This window comes from Xyrauchen texanus, chromosome 41 (genome assembly GCF_025860055.1).
Source record: "Xyrauchen texanus isolate HMW12.3.18 chromosome 41, RBS_HiC_50CHRs, whole genome shotgun sequence".
Lineage (NCBI taxonomy): Eukaryota > Metazoa > Chordata > Actinopteri > Cypriniformes > Catostomidae > Xyrauchen > Xyrauchen texanus.
In genome coordinates this window covers 19,361,168-19,381,020 of record NC_068316.1, presented here as the reverse complement: position 1 = coordinate 19,381,020, position 19,853 = coordinate 19,361,168, and the positions used below count along the sequence as shown (strand labels likewise).

Below are 19,853 nucleotides of genomic sequence, written 5' to 3'. Positions count from 1 at the left end.
TTAGCTTTTTTTCCCCAGAATTGTAGAAACAAATGTCACTTTTAAGAGGGTTTTCTCAGTTTCTATGGTTGAATAGGAATGATTTAAATGGACACTTTCTTTCAGATGTATTATAGGGATTTTGTGTGCTTGGTAAAATGCCTTTGATATGACTGGAATCCATTCAAGTCAAACAGCCATCGTAAAAGGAATTCTATTAATGCTTATTCAACCCCCCCAAACTGGAAAGTACAGTATTTTGATTACACACAATATATTTAAATACCTGAATTGAGCTTTGCCAATTCCAAAAGGTTCTATAAAAGCAGACACTCAATTGGAATAACAATTGAAAAAAAAATGAGTGGTGCTTACCTGAGCATATCTCGCAGCCATTGTTCCTAGGGTCTTCTGGTTGAGGGCCAGGGCATTGCTATGTGGTTGCTATGGTGTTCTGGGAGTTTGCTAGTTGGTTGATTACTGGTCCATGTCTTAAGAGATATAGATGTTCTTCAGGTCCCTCACTCATTGCAAGTCTGCGGCTAAAATTGTTTGCTTAGAAGTATTAGCACACCTAACCCAAGCCACACAATCTGAGGTATCATTAATGTAACACAAGTGGTGCGGTGTAAATTGCATGCCACAGTGTTGAGGTTAATGAGAGCAATGCTTGTCTAAGATGGTAGGAGTGTGAATCTTTGTGTTGACAGTTAATCGATTGGATTTATGGTTGGTTTTCAAATCTAATCTTTTTAAATAAAATGCTTTTATAGGATTCTTATAAGCTGCTTCAGATTGTATATTGCACCAAAAGTTTCTTGAATGGAATACCACTGCCTGCAATGCTAACCACACAGTCTATTTGAGTGATCAGAGATGGTAGCAGGGCTCTTTAATTAAAAGTTAATTTTTAGGGACATTTGGGGCACAGACAAAGTTTAAACAAAAAGAAAAATGTAATGTTACTGTAACACAACATTTTAAGTAAGAATTGCTCCAGAAATCAGAAAGATAATTCATAGGTCTTATACCATGGATCTGTTGAATGCTTGTTTCTGATTGGCTGACAAACGTTCTAAGGCATGCATTTATTTTTCAATGGCTATTCCATAATATAAGTTACAGGCCTTGACCACATAATGGTTTCATATAAATTAGACAAATTATTTGGTATTTCTGTAGGGGCTTCATTCAGGAGTGGGTTTGGTTATTAGCAATAATTAATAATTAAAGATAATTTGTATGACCGACATTATCGCGAGCGTGCATGCGCAAAATGGCACCCGTGGGTCATGTGAGGTCCGGCCAGAGAATTTGGGTGGAGAGACTGGTTAATGATATCTGCCCAGTTAACACGCGTCTCCACTGGTACTATAACTTGGGGACAAAGCTGGGCTCTAATCGCCATGTTATCTGTTTGCCAAATGTGTGTGCGGGGTAAGTTTGTGTGTAGTTAGTATGAGAGCGAGAGAATGAACAGGGTGACAGTACCGAAGCTGGTTTAGCAATCATGGGAGAGATGGCAACCATTACTTTTATCACAGAGACGTGGTGAACAGCTCATAATCAGTCCGCTGCGGTCGTTGGTTCTTTTAATGGATAAACTCAGTGTGCCGGTCTCACCCACGATGGTGGAAATGCACAAACAGCCCAACGTGGTTGGACGACAACACCACAAATCTCATTTTAATTAAAGTTAATTTTAATTAAATTACTGTAACTTCCGACAGTAAGTTACAGTAATACCTGGAATATTATTAGCAGCAATGAGCAGACTCCATGGTCTATAAACTGTACAAGCAATAACCTTGATACACAAGAATAACACACTAAAATAATAATCTCTCTCTGCCCAGACGTAAACCTCTTACCATCCTCACGTGAGGATGTGGATAGAATGTGAGGTTATCTGTCATTTGACTCCGACTTGGTTCCTCAGTATGGCCAAAGTTCAGGTACGTACGTTACTTCCTTGGGCAGCGAGGCTACACGTCGCAGCAGCAGGGTTGCATCTAGATGTGGCGAATACTGTCGGTGGAAGCAAGGCTTAGGATGAATCTCCGGGGTATTATACTTAAACATCATGGTTGAGGGACGCATTCAGTCAAGCATTTCATCCAGCAGGAGTTGAGTTTGATCTTTTAGAATTTCACACCTAGGTGTAAAGTGAGCAAGGCTTTATGGGATCTGTAGTCTGTTTGGACTCACTTTGTTTGATGTTGGTGCTGTTTTCATGTCTAAAATGAAATGACTTTATGACTGTGTGTATGTCTGCCTTTGTCTCCTATCGGAGCACATGAGGCCCAACATTTCTAATAGCTGTACAGCTATTACAGCAAAATACCCACATAAAACAAAGACATTGTCTAAGTACATCAGATAAGAATGACAAACAATCTGTCTATAATATTCTAAATTTATTTCAATTTCAGTTGAACTGTGCCCTTGCACTATTTCACTCGTCTCATAGTGATACACACACGCTGATACACTTTAATACAAACACACGCACTCACAGAGACCCAATTCGCGAACATTAAACAGAGCTCTCTCTCTCTCTCTCTCTCTCTCTCTCTATCTCATACGCGAACGCACGTGTGCACACACACACATATAGAGACTCGTGTCATGACAAACAAACAGAGCCTTAGTGTAAACTGTCAATACAACAATTTCTGTAAAATTCAAGACAGCTTTATCTGTGGAAAGCACCATCACACTCCGCCACTGTGTGATGGTGCTCCTCCTCTCACTCACAGACACACAAACATACATTCTTGCGAGCTGGGCACAGAACCTTAATGTCAAAGGACCCCCCGCGTGAAGCTGCACTATGTTACTTTGTGCTCTAAAACAACATCTGTGGTTGAAACTTCAAAAGCAATTTGAGGAAGACCACTAAACATGAGTCATATTCTGGCACTGCTCTTTTGTGGAGTGGTGGTGGTGTAGTGGGCTTAAGCACTGAACTGTTCAGCAGAAGGTTGTTGGTTCGATCCACCATTGTGTCCTTGAACAAGGCACTTAACTCCAGGTTGCTCCGGGGGGGATTGTCCCTGTAATAAGGTCTCTGTAAGTCTCTACCAAATGCATAAATGTAAATGCTCTTCTGGCAGATGAATCTCATGATTTGAGTCAGAGCCAGAGTCATAATGTGCTATTTTCATGTTGATATTTTGTATATTCGATTAAACATTTAAAACTAAAATATTACTTGCTTTGATGAAGAAATGCAACACTTGTATTCACAATTTTTTAATGATTTAATTTTACCCTCAGTGCTTTTCTGATACTACACTTAGTGCTTTTACACAAAGAACAGGGGACTCGGGGCCTGGGTAGCTTAGCGAGTATTGACGCTTACTACCACCCCTGGAGTCGTGAGTTCGAATCCAGGGTGTGCTGAGTGACTCCAGCCAGGTCTCCTAAGCAACCAAATTGTCCGGGTTGCTAGGGAGGGTAGAGTCACATGGGATAACCTCCTCGTGGTCACGTGGAGTAGTCAGTGCTCCTCTCTCTCTCTCTCTCTCTCTCTCTCTCTCGGATCACGGAGAGTAGCACGAGTCTCCACATGCACAACGAGCCACATGATAAGATGCGTGGATTGATGTCTCAGAAGTGCAGGCAACAGACACTTTGAGAACTTAAACAGCCAAAAATAAGCAGCTTACAGGCTGGACGGTGCACATTCACTTTTTTTTACCAGCATATCAATTGCACAGCATTAATATAAAATGGGTTATATTTATCGGGCGTTTGGTAAAACACGCCGTAGTCTTTGCGAACACGCGGTCCATAAAAAGTCGGAAAAACTTCCGTCAAGAGATGTTGTCTTTAATGAAACTGAGGAAAACACGAGTCTCCTCATCAGTCCAAGTGTCAAGCCAAACTAGCTATACTGTTTGTTTTGAGGTCAGATGTGATGCAAATTCTGTCATGTGACACTAAATTGTTTGCATTAATGCCATTTCTCAACAAAAAGTGTTTCCAATCTAGTTTTTCAGGACATTTGGCATATCGACATAGGATTTATAACATAAAAAATATGTATAAAACTTGTGGGTGATTTTTAATGTGTAAACTCGTTTTATTCTGAATCAATCCAGATTAATTTGTTCATTAGTAAATGAGTCTTCATGAATTTGGAGCTTAAGACCCTGTAGATGACATTTGACAGAATTCTCCTTCGTAGTCATCATGACCTAATCTGATCAGGCTGTACACCGATTGGTCAAGAGCAGAGTCATGGGCAGTGATTTGAATAGTCACCGATAGGACCCATCCCAAAGATTCAAGGCATGATTCACAGCATTCCAGGAGCTTAGATTAAACTCTCAGATGAATCAACCATTATTCATCAGTTTTAGATTGATGCATTGACACATTTAACTGCGCCCCATTTGCCGATTAACAGGGGAATTCCACCTAGTGTCCATTCCAAAATCTTACGATTAAAGTTCAAATTGGCAGTCAACAGTCAACACTGCCTTACAAAAAGGCAAAATGCAGAAATTACAAACTGAAACTAAGAAAATCTCTTTTTTTTTCTTTTTTTTTATTGAATGGTGTACGTTTACAGTAAATTGGCATTAAATTGTCCATCGGCCATCATATCGGTTGACCACTACTCTAAATTGAGATTTTTTTTCTCCTTATGATGGGGATTGACTGATAGAAAGGAAAGTGCTTTAGAGCAGAGTTTCAAAATAAGAGAGGCTAAATGAGTGATCACCATGTCTTCAGTGCAGCTGTGCTGGTTTGCCAGCCCCTGTTGGGCACCGCAAAGACCTGCTGACACACAGCACACTCCCATCCACTCATCATCAGGAGTGTACGCATGCAGATCTCTCTAATACACAGTCTCGCACAGGAAGAGGAGCATTTGGTGCATCCCAGAATGGACTGAGGGGAGGCTGATGGATGGGCCTTTCGTTTTGCCATATGGCTACCTATCATGTCAGCACAGTGTGTCTCTCTATTGTGTCCTCCATAAACCCACTGCACTCACGGATCCTGAGCACTACTCCCGTTAATGAATGGCTTCAGACAGGAAGTGCGAATGGCCTAGGGAATTGAAGGATTGAGGATGTTTTGGTGGTGGCCGGAAGTGTTTGGCTAATCTTTGTCACTCTGTAGAGCAAATATACAGAGCTCCAGGCACAAACACAGACAAAGAGATATAACATATGCAGTTCATATAATCCACTTCAGAAGATAATGCATTACATCTCAAATACTAAAATCAATAGGTTTTTTGCATAGTGAAATTAGTTTAATGACTGTTAAGCAATTTCCCCCAAATTTTCTCTACATGACTGGTTTTTGTATTTTGTGTTAATATTTTCATCTGTTTATATTGTGTGTATTTTATATCTATACATTTTATAATAAATATCTAATTTATCTAAAATGACTTGAAGCTACATTTAAAAAGGTGCTATTTAAAAATAAAATGTATTAATATTATTATTACAATGTAAAAAATATTGTCGTTACTTTAATTTCGAAAATAAAATTTGTAAGTATTTGTAGAATTTGTTGTACTGCTGTTATGCTGATTTAAATAAAACATTGTTCAGACAGGATGATTCTCATGACTGTATTACAATAATGGATATTGCAGAAATTAAAATCACAAGCTGTATTACTGTATTACCGTAATGGGAATTACAAAGTCAGTAAAACATTCAGCCATTTTTACAGTAATTAAAGTCATGATCATTGAGATTACATTATTGAATTGTCATTATATCACCAATTTTTTTCCTAACGTTCCTTAAAAATAGCCTTAATTTTCTTTTTGCGAAAAAAACCCCCAAACTAAATAGTTTAATATATACATTGTTGTTCATCAGATTCACCGGTTTCCTTCGCTTAGATTATATTTGGCCCTAACTTGAGTGCTTTGTATTGCAGTCGATGCAAACAGACCTTGTTTACAGATTGTCACTTTGTTGGAGAGAATGATGTTCCCCATCCTTTTTAAAATGGCTTGTTTGGTGTGTGGTGAAATTTCCATTCAAGTCTGGGCTGCTGTCTGCATGGCTACTGTGTGAAGCTTCACATGCACATATTTAGCCTGACAGTATCTGCCTTACGCATTGCTAAGGTCCTGATGTGTGCCATAACAATGTGTTTCATCAAACGCATGATTCATGAAGGTTTGGTGGGATTTGAAAGTGTGAGAAAAGGATTGAAAACTGTGTGTTTTACAATATGCGAGTTTTAGTGAGCGAGTAGAGGAATGGAAAGCGAGAACTGCTTTTTTTCAAATGCTAATATGCACATCTTAGCAGGACCACATTAAGAGTCTTTTAATGTAATGTGAAATAAAATACTCAGGCTCTGCCGGATCTAATGAGGGGTTTTAGGTTTCCAACCAAGCAATACGTTTCTACCCAATTTAAATGTGAAATGTGTCATTTCTGTGCTAATAGCTTCAACAAACAGAACTGCAAAAATAATCACGGTTTTGAAGCAGGTTCACTTAACACTCCCCTCATCTTCCATTGGTCAGACAAACAAATAGTCATGCCCCAAACTTATGCCATTAGTTAAGCTAATGTAGCCATTTCAGGCTGGTCGGGATTCTTAACATTTACATTTATGCATTTGGCAGACGCTTTTATCCAAATCGACTTACAGGTTACAGCGTTTACACTTTAATTACGAATGGACTCACTCTCATGACATCCCAGATGTGTATGACTTGCCAACTCATAAAGAACACAAATATTTTTAGAAGACTAGCGCTGTAGCTCATTTCAATGCAAGTGAATGGGGGCCAGACGCTTAAAATAAAAAAAAAAAAAAAAAGGGAAAACCCACACAAAGTCAGCATAAAAGTAATCCATAAGACTCCAGTGGTTAAATCCATATTTTAAGAGATATTATAGGTGTGGGTGAGAAACATAAATATTGAAGTGCTTTTTTATTATAAATATCCACTGTCATTTTCACATTCTGAATGTAAAAGTGGAGAATTATTGAGAAAAAAAAAAAAAACTTAAATATTGATCGGTTTCTCACACAAAGTGATTGCATCACTTCAGAAGACATGCATTAAGCACCGGATTCATATGGATTACTTTTATGCTGCCTTTGTGACTTGGAGCTTGAAAGGTCTGGCCCCACCATTACCTGCAGAGAGGAGATAGTCTTCTGAAAAATCTTTGTTTTCAGATGGAGGAGGAAGGTCATACACATCTGGAATGGCATGAAAGAGATTAAATGATGACACTTCATTTTTGGGTGAACTATTTCTTTAACCTGGAATAGAATCAAGTATGTCTGCATTGAAGAAAAAAAAATACTTTTATATGGGCCACCATGTTCATTTAGTATTTTTATTCATGGCTTATTTTTTACGTACAATAGTGAAATCATTATGGACATGAGTTTGAGGTCGTCTAATGTACTCCCTATTTTTCCTTTCTCTTTTGCTCTATGGCTCGTACTCTCTCACACATTGGTCTCTCCCTCTCCAGAAAAAGCTGCTGCAGCCAATGAGGATGAAGTACAGAAGGCTGATGTGTCGTCGACAGGCCAAAGTGTTATTGACAAAGACGCCCTTGGACCAATGATGCTGGAGGTGGGTCTGATTTGAGTCTGAGTGGGTGCTGTGGGTTTACGAGGTTACACTGACTCTACAGAACATGTGGGCAAACATGTAAAAGGAAGAGCCAAGCATTCCTCCGTATGGGAAACTGATTCTGCCTCTGAGAGTTTTCCTGAATGTATAACACATTATAAAATTGTGGGATGCATTCAACAGCTAAAATTTCTCAGTTGAATAAGAGCATTCAGCTGCTTTCAGTTTGATGTTTGCATCTCCAAATTTCTCTGTTGTTGCTGCATAAAGAAAGATCTGCAAGACTTTCTCCCTTAAAAATGTGCACAACAAACTGCAACAAAAAAAAATAAAAAAATGTTCTTAAGGTGCAATCTGTAGTGGTGACGCTACACTTGACACTCAATTCACTTCAATTCAGAAGCATCCAAAAGAAACAAGCTCATCCATAGAAATTTTGCATTTCGCTACATACCAAAGTTCAAGCTTGGGTAAATCTGACCTGTGAAGACATTTGACCAATACAAGATCCAAAAGTCACCGAGGCAGGCAAAGAATGAGGATCCAAGTGCTGCTTTAATTAAAGCAAAGATAAACAAGGTAACTCAGAATATAATAAAAGGCAGGTAACCAGCCACAGAACATGACAACACATGTGAGAACTGACAAACTAACTGCGGGGAAACACGGTCTTAAATATAGAAGGGAACAAACAAGGGAACAAGGAAAACCTGTGGAAACAATCAGGGGAAAACCAATCATAAAATGAAACTACAAAGGACTACAAAACTAACAGGAAACAGGAACTAAAAAAGAATTTCAACATAAAAGCACAAAAACAAAAGACAACAGGGAATATGTGATGGTCACACACTGATCTTTAGGCTCAATACTAAGAATACATATTTGAAAGGTGTGTGTATTTTTTGTTGCAGAACAGTGAGTAGACAGCATATTTTAACATTTTAAATATAATGTTATTTTGTTATTTGTGATTTATTATGTATTGAAATCAGAAGCCCTTGAGCGTGACATCATATCCTGTCCAAAGTGTTGTCCAAAATAATTTTGCATGCTCAAATCCTAGTGGGACAAAGCCTTTAATCAGTACTTTTCTATTACAGTTATGTCAAAATCGAGCAAAATATATTGCTTAAAATTTGCCAATGGGGTAAGAAAATCAACTTTCCATAAATAAAATAAGTTTTTTCAGAAAGAAAGTTATCTTACAAAATGTTGCGTCTGAAGTAAATGTATCTTGTTTTAGGTACGGTATTTCTAGATATTTAATTTGAAAGCATTTTAAAGTAAAATTTCATGTTTTATATTCATTTATCCAAACTTTTTTTTTTAGAATGACTAATATTCAAGGACATAACCACGATAGACATTAAAGGGGACGTGTTTGGGCCCTAATATTAACAATAGCGGTTAATCAATATATGTCTTCAGACTTGAATGTTTGCTAACATCCTTGCGATTTAATTAATCATTGTGAATAGTTTCTATTGCTAAATGTTGAAAATGTTATCATTTTGTTTTGATTAGTCTCAGAAATTTGGCATAAACTGGGCTTAGGTGAAATCACGTATCCTGTGAATACTCCAAAGAGCCTTCCTCTGCCGGGTGAGCAGGCAGGACGCCCAGCTCTAAATGAAACCATACACTCATCCAGTCCCGCTGTTTTCCTCACACCCTCTCCATCCCTCTCTCTCTCTCTCTCTCTCTCTCTCTCTCCACTTTGAGGTATTTATAGCCACCGAGGTCCGCCGTCACTGAATCAACACGTAGAGGATGCCAAATATAGCCACTGTGCTCGTGTACTCTATCTCCCATCTGTTTGAAATGGGCGAAGGATGGGACAATTCGCACACACACACTATAGTGCACCTAATTAAAAACCACTTGCGACAAAAGGCCAGAGAGGGGCAACTCAGCCGACTACCCTTTTCCACCTGACACCCATAAAAGCCCTTCCAGTGTCACCCGGGCACAAACTGGCAGAAAAACATGCACACACTTGTATGCACAAACAGGCCTTGTGTAAAGCTTTTTGCAGTGCTTTACAACCCCCTGCCCTGCTGAAACACCCCATTGTTTACTTGGAGAAGCTGAAGTGTGAGCAGCCATAGTATCCGCTAAAGCAGCTTTGTGTTCTTTGGAGCAGTGTGTGGAGATTTGTTGGGTGTGTGTGTTTGTGTGTGTGTGTGCATGCCACACTAGCTGTGCTATTGGGTGTATGCATATGACTGTGCCTGCCTTCATCAGCTCAACCAGTTTCAGTGTCCACACCTCGGCCTGTGACTCTGCAATGAGCTTGGAGACTGGATTTCGAGCCAGAACCCAGATTCTTCTATGAAAATTAAGTGGCGATACCAAACTTGTGTAACCAAAATGTTCTTAAAGCAAATATTGAAATGTATTTATATTGCCATAGGAACATTTTTAATAGGCACATTTTGTAATGTTTTCTAAATGTGTTGTATCTTCTTTTCCTTGAATAGTTTTGTTCATGGTTTTAGAGGATTGGGCAGTTTTCTGCAACCTGACTATGTTGGCATCTTCTTAAATTGGCATCTAACTTCCACAGACCTGTAACCCATTTTTTGGTCGCAACCCACTGCTGGTATAGGTAGTTATGTAACCATCTATTCCAGGAAATGTGGACAGTGGCCGAGCCCACCCAGCCTCATTCATGTTGCAATATTCGTCCATCAGCACATTTTACCGAGTTGCATAAGCTTGGCTAAATAAAGGTGGATTTGGCATTCCTCTGTATTTACTCTGTTATGTTTGCTGAATGTGCCCACCAGCTGGCCACATCTAGAGCAGTGCACAAACAGGGTCTCTCTCTCTCTCTCTCTCTCTCTCTCTCTTGCTTGCTCCCTCCCTCACTCTCTCTCTCTGTTTCCATCCCTTGCTTTATCTGCTCTCTGGAAAATGTATGTTTGTTCTTAACAGCTTGAGTGCTTTTCAAAACTGAGTGTTTTTGAAATAATTCTCTCTGTTACAAAGAGGTGCAGTGTTTGTTTTCCTGATAAAAAGGTTTAGTGCTTATTATGCACCAACACAGATTAAAGAATGAATTCAGTGCTGCTGCTCCACATTCTAAAACAAACAGCAGCTTTTATAGAGATTGCTGGAGGCCCTCAGGGGCCAGACTGCATTCAGAGGCCTAATTGACACCATCTTGATAGGTAATGCTTGACTTAAGGCTGTGTTTTTTCAATTAAGACTCGTCAATAGCATTTCTGTCACACGCTATCAGGCAACAAGATTTTTCAGCAGAGCTCTTTTACGATCAACACAAGCAAGCGAAAAAGTTCCTTTTCATACACATTACAGATACATTTATTAAACAACACAGCCTTACCACAAATAAATATGCTAAACTACAAGTATCTGAACAAATGCAACTCAAGACGCAAAATGACATAATAAATTCCTTTCTGTGGGATGTTGATTTTTTTGTTCCCAGCTAGACAAAGCTACAAATGGAACAGGATGCAGGGGTCTCGAGACACGTTTAAAAAGTGTAATTTTTCAACTTACACGCCATCTTAAAAATGCAATGCTCATGGGGCCTGGCTAGCTTGGCGAGTATTGATTCTGACTATCCCCCTGGAGTCGTGAGTCCGAATCCAGGGTGTGCTGAGTGACTCCAGCCAGGTCTCCTAAGCAACCAATTTGGCCCAGTTGCTAGGGAGGGTAGAGACACATGGGGTAACCTCCTTGGGGTCGCGATTACTGGTTCTCGCTCTCAATGAGGTGCATGGTAAGTAGTGCGTGGATCGCGGAGAGTAGCATGAGTCTCCACATGCTGTGAGTCTCAGAGGTGTCATGCACAGCGAGCCACATGATAAGATGCACGGATTGACTGTCTCAGAAGCGGAGGCAACTGAGACTTGTCCTCCGCCACCCGGATTGAGGTGAGTAACCACGCCACGAAGTAGTGGGTATTGGGCATTTCAAATTGGGAGAAAAGGGGATAAAAAAATAAATAAAAAATGCAAGGCTCATGGCACAAGATGCACAAAAACAAAGCAAGTCATTAAGTAACAGCAAAGGATGTCTGTCTGCATATGCAGGCTGTAGTGGCAATGCTTAACGAGAAGAGTTTAGAGACGCAAATTTTCAGTGACTTTTACCGTGCTGGTTTTTAACTTTCTACTTGCTAAAAACAACATTATAATTAAAGCACAGCTGCTAAAAATATCAAAAAAATAATCTGAACTAGTAAACAAGCATTACCTCACTAAACCTGTTGGATGACAAGTTAACCATTGTGACCCATACAAAAGCAATAAACATGATTTTACCAAAAATTCTGATTAGCTAAACGTATGCAACTTGAGACAACTTAGACACATACAGTATGCGACACAAGTATGCACTCTGGCCGCATCACTTGCACAATCTAATAGTGTCATAGCCTGTAATCTGCATATAAAATGAGGAAAAGCAGCTGCTCTTATTTCCCTGTCTTTTTGCACTTACAGCATCTCACAGGCAACCCTGTTAAAATAACCTCCTTACTGCGACTGAAGTGATCTTCTCATTTTTCCTGCATCTAATTACTTTATTATGGATTACCTAAATTGAGGAGCAAACACGCTGTCAGATCATTATGTTCAGCTTATTGTTGCTCAAACCACTCGATTAGTTTTTAGGCCACATGCTTACTTACAATTACACTGCCCTTTGACTTCACTTGATCTGTTGTTTAGAGCAGTGTTTCTCAACCAGGGGGCTCACAATCTCTTAATATTTTCTAAAATAAGGTAAATTATTATAATTCAATTTACTGAAAATGCTAAAAATTGTATATCTCCCTTCAACAGCATGCTTTTTATGAAGAATATACAGTTCTAGACATTTCTGGAATCACAAATTTATCATAATTAATTGTTGTATTGACGCTAGTAGTTTCTTTCATTAGAAAACAAGTTTTAACATCTAAGGAAATATATTATATTAGATATATCTTAAAATATACATATCTAATTGCCTTCATGGGGGGCATGTTTGTCCGACAACGGGTGGCCTTGGAGTCAAAATGGTTGAGAACCACTGGTTTAGAGAGTCTACAAGGTCTTTTTCTGGATGTCTCTTTGTTTTGGTTCTGCTTGTTATCACTTCTTCCCAATTAAAGGGTTGGTCTTTCAGATAGAGAGCTTGGTGCCAGGATGTGTTCTTGTCCTCTTGATATAATAGTGTTTGTGTTGTTGCTGCACATCTGGATGTGCAGTGCTAATGGCCTCTATTCTTTTCCTCCATCTTCCCTCCAGGCCTTAGATGGGTTCTTCTTTGTGGTGAACATGGAGGGGAACATCGTGTTTGTGTCAGAGAATGTGACACAGTACCTGCGGTATAATCAGGAAGAGCTGATGAACACCAGCGTGTACAGCGTCCTGCATGTGGGAGACCATAACGAATTTGTCAAAAACCTCCTGCCCAAGTCACACGGTGAGATTATTTTTTTTGGTATTTCCTTCCTTCCTTTACCACCTACCTATTCCTTCCTTGCTTTCTTCCTTTTCCTCTCCTTCCTTTCTTCCTTCCTTTTTGATCCTCCCATTTCCTTCCTTTTATTCCCTTTCCTTCTTTTTCTTTTCTTCCTTCATTGCTTTTATCCTTCCTTCCTTCCTTGCTTCATTTCTTCCTTTTTCTTCCCTCCTTCCTTCTTTCCTTCCTTCCTTTCCTTCTTTTATTATTTTCTTTCCTTCCTTCCATTACTTCCTCCCTTTCTCTCCTCCATCCTTCCTTCCAAATTCCTTGCTTCCTTGCTTCCTTTTTCCCTTCCTTCCTTCCATTACTTACTTGCTTCCTTGCATTACTTCCTTTCTTACATTGTTTACGTTCTTTCCTCCTTCCTTCCTTCATTTTCCTTCCATCCTTCATTCAATTGCTTATTTTCTTTCATCCTTCCTGTCTTTCTTTCCTTCCTTCCTTCCTTCCTTCTTTCCATTACTTAGTAGCTTTCTTCCCTCTTTACTTCCTTTTCCTGCCTTCATTCCATTACTTATTTTCTTTCCTCCTTCCTGTCTTTCTTTTCTTCCTTGCTTCTTTTTCTTCCATCCATCCCTACCACTTTCTGTTTTCACTTTCTTTTATTTTTCATTTCTTTCTTTCTTTTTTCATTGTTTCCTTCCCATTTACTCCTTGTAGGAATTTTCTTTCCATTTCCACCTCTTTCTTTTCTGCAAAGCCTTATGTTGGCCACATTCCTCAACACTTAAGTGTAGCATTGCCAGAAAGTTACATTTTCCACCACGCAATAAGATTAATCAGGCATTAGGAACTGGGATTTAGAGAGGAATAACAGAATGTCCTCCTCCCCCAGTGGCAGAAGGACAAGGTCACCTGCAGAGGAGAAAGAGAGGTAGTGTTTTGGGCTGCAAATCGGATGGGTATTGGTTCAAATCCCTGATCCAGGGATGTGGCAATCCCCACAACCCATCAACACATCTGAACAAAAGCAGAAGCCAAGTCAGGATTGATTGATTTGAATCAGGTGTATTTTTATAAGAACATGAAAAAATCTTCAGGCCCAGATCATTTGTTCTCTTTATACACTCTTTAGATGGGGGTGGTGCTTAATGGTTAGATCTGATTTAGGTTGCTGGGTTGAACCACAATAGGGGCAATTCATGAACAATTCACTACAGAATGCAAATAGTGACAGAGAGTGAGACACTAACTATGTGTCCGAATCAGATGTGACGTGATAACGCGTCAAGCAGTAAATAGCATATCTTGCATGTGAATCTAAGTTTGTGTCCTTGACTTTTTAAGACATTGAGTGAGTGTTATGAGCGTGATTTACAGTGTAAACTGTCTAACAGCTAAAGCAATGCACACTAAGCCCCACAATTTAATGCACCAACACTAAAAAAATCTAATAGCATGTTATCCATGTGAATCTGAGAATTTAACTAGCAGTGACCATGATAAATGTGACCAAAGATAGTTTTCGCCTTGTCATTGTGGGTATCACCATCTTCAGAAAAATTGTTTTGGTCTAAAAGCCAACTATATAACCAACAAATATGTTCTAAAAGGCATATAGGACAGAAAAATTACTCCACGGTTAAAAGTGGTCACATCGTGCCTAGATAGAATGCAGTGTTAAGTTAAAATGACTATACTTGTAATAAGTTGTTTGGAAAAAAATATGTATCAAATGTTGAAGGGGTGGACACACTGACAGTGTTTAAATTGCTGGTGGTCACTAAAAAGCGTTACTGTTGGTTTCATTCCTACTCCACTTAAGGATTCAACTGTATCATGAGGCTTATCATGAGATATTTTCTATTGGTAGTTTCCACATTGCATCTCTATGTATTTGCATAAAGTTAAACTCTGCTCAACAGTCTCTGTTGCCCCAGATCGCCAACTCTCATTCAAAATGAATGACTTCAAGTCCCTGTGCCACTACATATCACTGTCACTGTGAACGCCCTTTAATTCAGTGAGGAAAAGCTAGGGGATTCTGGTTAAAATGATTGACAGTGAGTGATGTCTCTTCACCTCCCTCTCGCAGTGAACGGGGTGCAGTGGTCCAGTGAGAATCCTCGGCGGAACAGCCACACCTTCAACTGCCGCATGCTCGTGAATCCTCACAGCGAGACCGAAGAGATGCAGGATCATGAGGCACAGCAGAAATATGAGACCATGCAGTGTTTTGCTGTGTCTGAACCAAAGTCCATCAAGGAGGAGGGAGAGGGTGAGCCATGGTTTCTTAAAACACACTTAAGCCACATGATCCATACTGAAACTCTAGATTTAATGCATCAAAGCGGAGCAGGAGGTTTCAGCCAAGCAAAGTGACTACTCCTCTTTCATCGGGTCAGGTGTTCACTGGCAAACATCCCACTAATAATATTTTAACTTTTTTGGGTCCACATTTTCCACACTGTATAAGAATTGCTCTTTCTTAATTTATCTACAACTGTTGTTAGGTGCCGTTTTGTAGGTTCCCCTTCTGGAGTTCTGCAGCCTCCTTTACAAATGGTAACCGGTTAGACTGAAATAAAAGAGCGGTTTATAGTGTTCTTTTTTAAATTACTATACTCTGTGCAAAGGGTAATATACCAGTACCAGTGTTTCCAGATCTTGCAAGTATTGTCGGGATAAACAAGGCTAAAATAAGGGATTTGCTTCATCCAAAATAAGCGGTTACATTTTTGTGGAGGCATTATCATAGAAATCATAAGCATAGCATACAGTAGCTTATTTAAAATTATTTTCAATAAATGTATTCTTAAAATTAAATATATCCTCAAATATATTTCAAATATACATCTGGCCACAGTCCTGAATGAACTTCATACTGCTTTAATAACCTGTAAGAACTGTATGGATTATTACATTTTAATTCAAGATCTGCTTTTCAATCAAATCCTGGCAGCATCAAATCTGTATTAATGCATCATGTCTAACAATAATTCAGAGAAGACTTGGAAACAACTAAGTAATGTACTTTTTACTTCTAATATTTTTTTATAAAATGTTTGTATCTGGATCAACCGTGCATGTATACGTAGTGATTACTGTATATATAGTTTTCAGAAAGGTCTTCGGCATGTCACAGAAGGCTACATCCACAATGTGCAATTAGGTAAAGAAATATCAGAGCACATGCTTATTATGTTCTATTAAAAAAAGTAAAAAAATAAAAATAAAAGTATTTCGGGCAACACTAAGTGCTATGATTCCGAAACTATTCTGTGATAAACCCTTTGGTTTGGTTTCATGAATAAATCGGAACAAAATGTATCGGTTATCTGTTCAGCTGTGACGTCGATTTGTAGGCGAAAATCCATCAGGATTTACCTATGGGTTTTTAGAATGGGGTTTTTTAATTTATGCATTAAATAAGATCTGTAGTAAATATTATTTAACGACACGTAGTCTTTTTGAAAGTGTGTAATTTACATATTGTCAACTTATGTTTACCACAGACCTTATTTTACTCATAAGTTGAAAAACCCCATTATTAAAACCCATAGGTAAATCCTGATGGAACCCATGGCAAATTCTCTTCCAGGTTTTTGGACTATAAGCTGAACAGCTCTATTAACCAGTTACCAGCATTTCAAAATAAAGTTTTCATTCTGGAACAATTAAAAGGGACTTTGTTCCTTTTTTTGGTTACGTTGTTTAAAACATTGTTCGTATTCATTTTTTTATTGTATTCCTTGTAACGAATTTGCATAATTATATCATAATTTAGTTAACAGTTAACTAAATATTTGACCGACCAATGAAAATTCTGACATCATTTCCTCTCCCTTGTGTTGTTCAAACCCATATGACTTTGTTTCTACTGTGGAAAAATTTGGAAAAGTTAATCAGAATGTCCAAGCTGCTCTTTCCATATAATTACAATTGATAATTTACCACTCACTTTTATTGTACAGAAAAAAGCAGCTTAGACATTCTGCTATAAATAACTAATTTGTGGAAGAATATGGAATATGGATGAAAAATGGCAATATAGGTTAGAAACAACATGAAGGTGAGTAAATGATAACAAATTTTTGGGGGGTGAACTATCCCTTTAAATTATTGGGTGGATGGTTCTGATATTCTAGTCTATCCACTGATAGTTTACATTTGCGCTTATTTTTACACTTAGTCCAGAAAACATTTATAATTATGGTGACCCTCTCAACCCTACTTGGAGGCTTAAGATGGCAGCCAAAGATGCGGTAAACCAAAAAGAGAAGAGAATGAGAATGAAGAGAAGGAAAGCCTACATCCTTTGGATTGAACCACATGAGGACAACTTCAAGAATTCACTGAGTGTCTTTGTTTAAATTTCAGTGCCTCTGCAATTTGAACTAATTTTGAAGCAACACTAAGTGTTGACAGTTGTTCCTGACATGTGCGAGAGAAATGAGTGTTCCAGCTACTGAAAAGTAAGGGAAAAGGCAATGGCAGTGCTCGTGGAACGCGCATCTGCTTCCCGCCTAGAGAAATGTTTGAGTGTGTGATTAATTTCACTCGCTCTCTCTCCTCTTCCACATATCGGAGTCACTCAGAGTTCAGGGTGCATTTGAGACTCACTTCTCCACTGGATTGTGCAGGTTATGTCCCTGGCTTGTGTATGTGTGGGCATGTTTATGTGGTTTACGAGGACAATTTTTTAGGTTACATACTGGTAATTAAAAGGGTATTATGCTATAAATGTTGTTTATGAGGACATTTCTAGTGTCCCCATAATTTAAACAGTTTAAAAAACATATTAAACAACGTTTTATTGAAAATGTAAAAATGCAGAAAGTCTTTTGTGAGGGTTAGGTTTAGGGGATAGAATCTATAGTTTGTACAGTATAAAAATTGTTATATCTATGGAAAGTCCTCATAATGGTAGGTAGACCAACGTGTGTGTGTGTGTGTGTGTTGGGGGGTTATGTTGGTCTTCCTTTCTCTCTCATACACATACACTGTTTCAATTTTGCTGGGTACCGTTGGTTTGTTGAGTGATTGAGTGTCTCTCTTTATGGACCGTCGGTGTTAGCTGTGTGCCAGCTGCTCTTTCAGCCAGCCAGTTCACCCTGGATCACGAGCCAATGAGAGAGTGTGCAGGAATGTGTACAAGGAGAGAGGTATCATCAACTGTAAATGTGTGTCAGAGAGAGAGAGAACAAGAGAGTTTATTACAGAGAGCAACCGAGCAATGGTTGTGTGTTTCTACGATTCCAAGTGAAGACCACCCAAGGGGCTCTACAACAGCCATGTGTGATTGTAAAGGCCTGTTTATATAAAGTCTGATGTGATTAAACATCATGCATATATATATATATATATATATATATAAAATGATCACTAAAACTATTCACATTAATTTCAATGTCAAACTTGTGTCAATTTCTGACCCCTGAATGAATTGTTCAGAATTTGAGTAATTGAAAAATCAACCTGGTTTTCAAATAAATAAAAAAAGACAGATAATCACAGTGTGATATTTCAAACTCAATATAAAGAAGTCTATAGAGATGTTTTTTTTCATTAGTGGTGCCCTTTGCTTAGTGCTTGCTTAGTACAGAGTAACATTTGGTGGAGCTGTGTAAATACAAATTAGTTAGGTCTTGTAATTGATAGTGCTATTTTAATTCATTATTTAATATGTGTACCATGACAACTGTTAAAAACGTAAAGTGTTATTAAAAAGAATGTTGTTTTTTTTGTATAGCTTGTGTGTTGTCTGTTAACCAGTCTATTTATTATGTCTGATTATGTATATGTCGGACACGGCGTGTTATGAATTTTGTTCTCATGTATTCTCTTATTGTGTGTGCACGAGGGATGACTTTTCTAACTTTGTCTCCATGGGAGAAGCACAGCAGGGTTAACCTCCACCATGATACACAACTGAAAGGTCACATTCCATCATATCAACCCACACTCCACTCTGCTCCGCCCCCTCGATATACACACACACACACACACACACACACACAACAAATGCTTCATCATTCATAAACATCCTTAAAAACCACAGTGTAAAGTCAACATCAAGTGCAGTTCACGATCCATTTTACTTCTGTAGTGTGACACATGATATTCAATGAGAACGTTTTCCATTGGTAATGTAGGAATCTAACCCACTTTTAGAGGCTAAGCAAGGTATTACTTTTTGATTTTACATGTAGAAAGACAAACATTATCTTTCCTTTCTTTTTTCCTCTTTTTTCAGTAATATGCACCAAAGAATCATTCACAATTAGACCTGGAACATGCATAAAGAGAGAGTTCTCCCAAATATGAAAATTCTTGCATCATTTACTCAACCAGTTATTATCATGACCCTGCAGCTCTCACCTGGCTTCCCACTGACTCAAGCTAAGCAGGAAAAACGGGAACTGTCTTTCAGATGAGACGTTAAACCAAGGTCCTAACTTTCTGTGGTCATTAAAATGTCGGGGGCGTCTTTCGAAATGAGTAGGGGTGAACCCTGTTATGGTATTCTGGCTAAATTTGCCCATTGGCCTATTTCCATCTTGGCTTCCTAATAATCCCTTACATATGAATTGACTACATCACTCCACTCCCCTCCACTGATAGTTGGTGTGTGGCACACTGGTGGTGGTTAAGGAGATTCCTCAATTCTAGAGAAGTGCTATATGAATGTAAAGTATTGGAACTTTCCACCCTCATGTTGTTCCAAAACTGGATGACTTTTTTCATGAAGCACAAAATATGATGTTTGGCAGAATGTTAGCCTCAGTCACCATTCATTTCCATTGTATGGAAAAAAGATGCAGTGAATGGTGACTGAGGCTAACATACTGTGCCT

The 19,853-nt window shown here is 38.6% G+C and overlaps 1 protein-coding gene across 1 annotated transcript in view; it reads left to right on the top strand.

The window, feature by feature from the left end:
- LOC127633967 (nuclear receptor coactivator 2-like) overlaps positions 1-19,853 on the top strand; it is a 128,009-nt gene that overhangs the window by 66,108 nt on the left and 42,048 nt on the right. Inside the window, 3 exon segments of the mRNA XM_052113336.1 lie at positions 7,467-7,570; positions 12,838-13,015; positions 15,093-15,275. Of these exon segments, the coding sequence (XP_051969296.1) occupies positions 7,467-7,570; positions 12,838-13,015; positions 15,093-15,275 (465 nt within the window).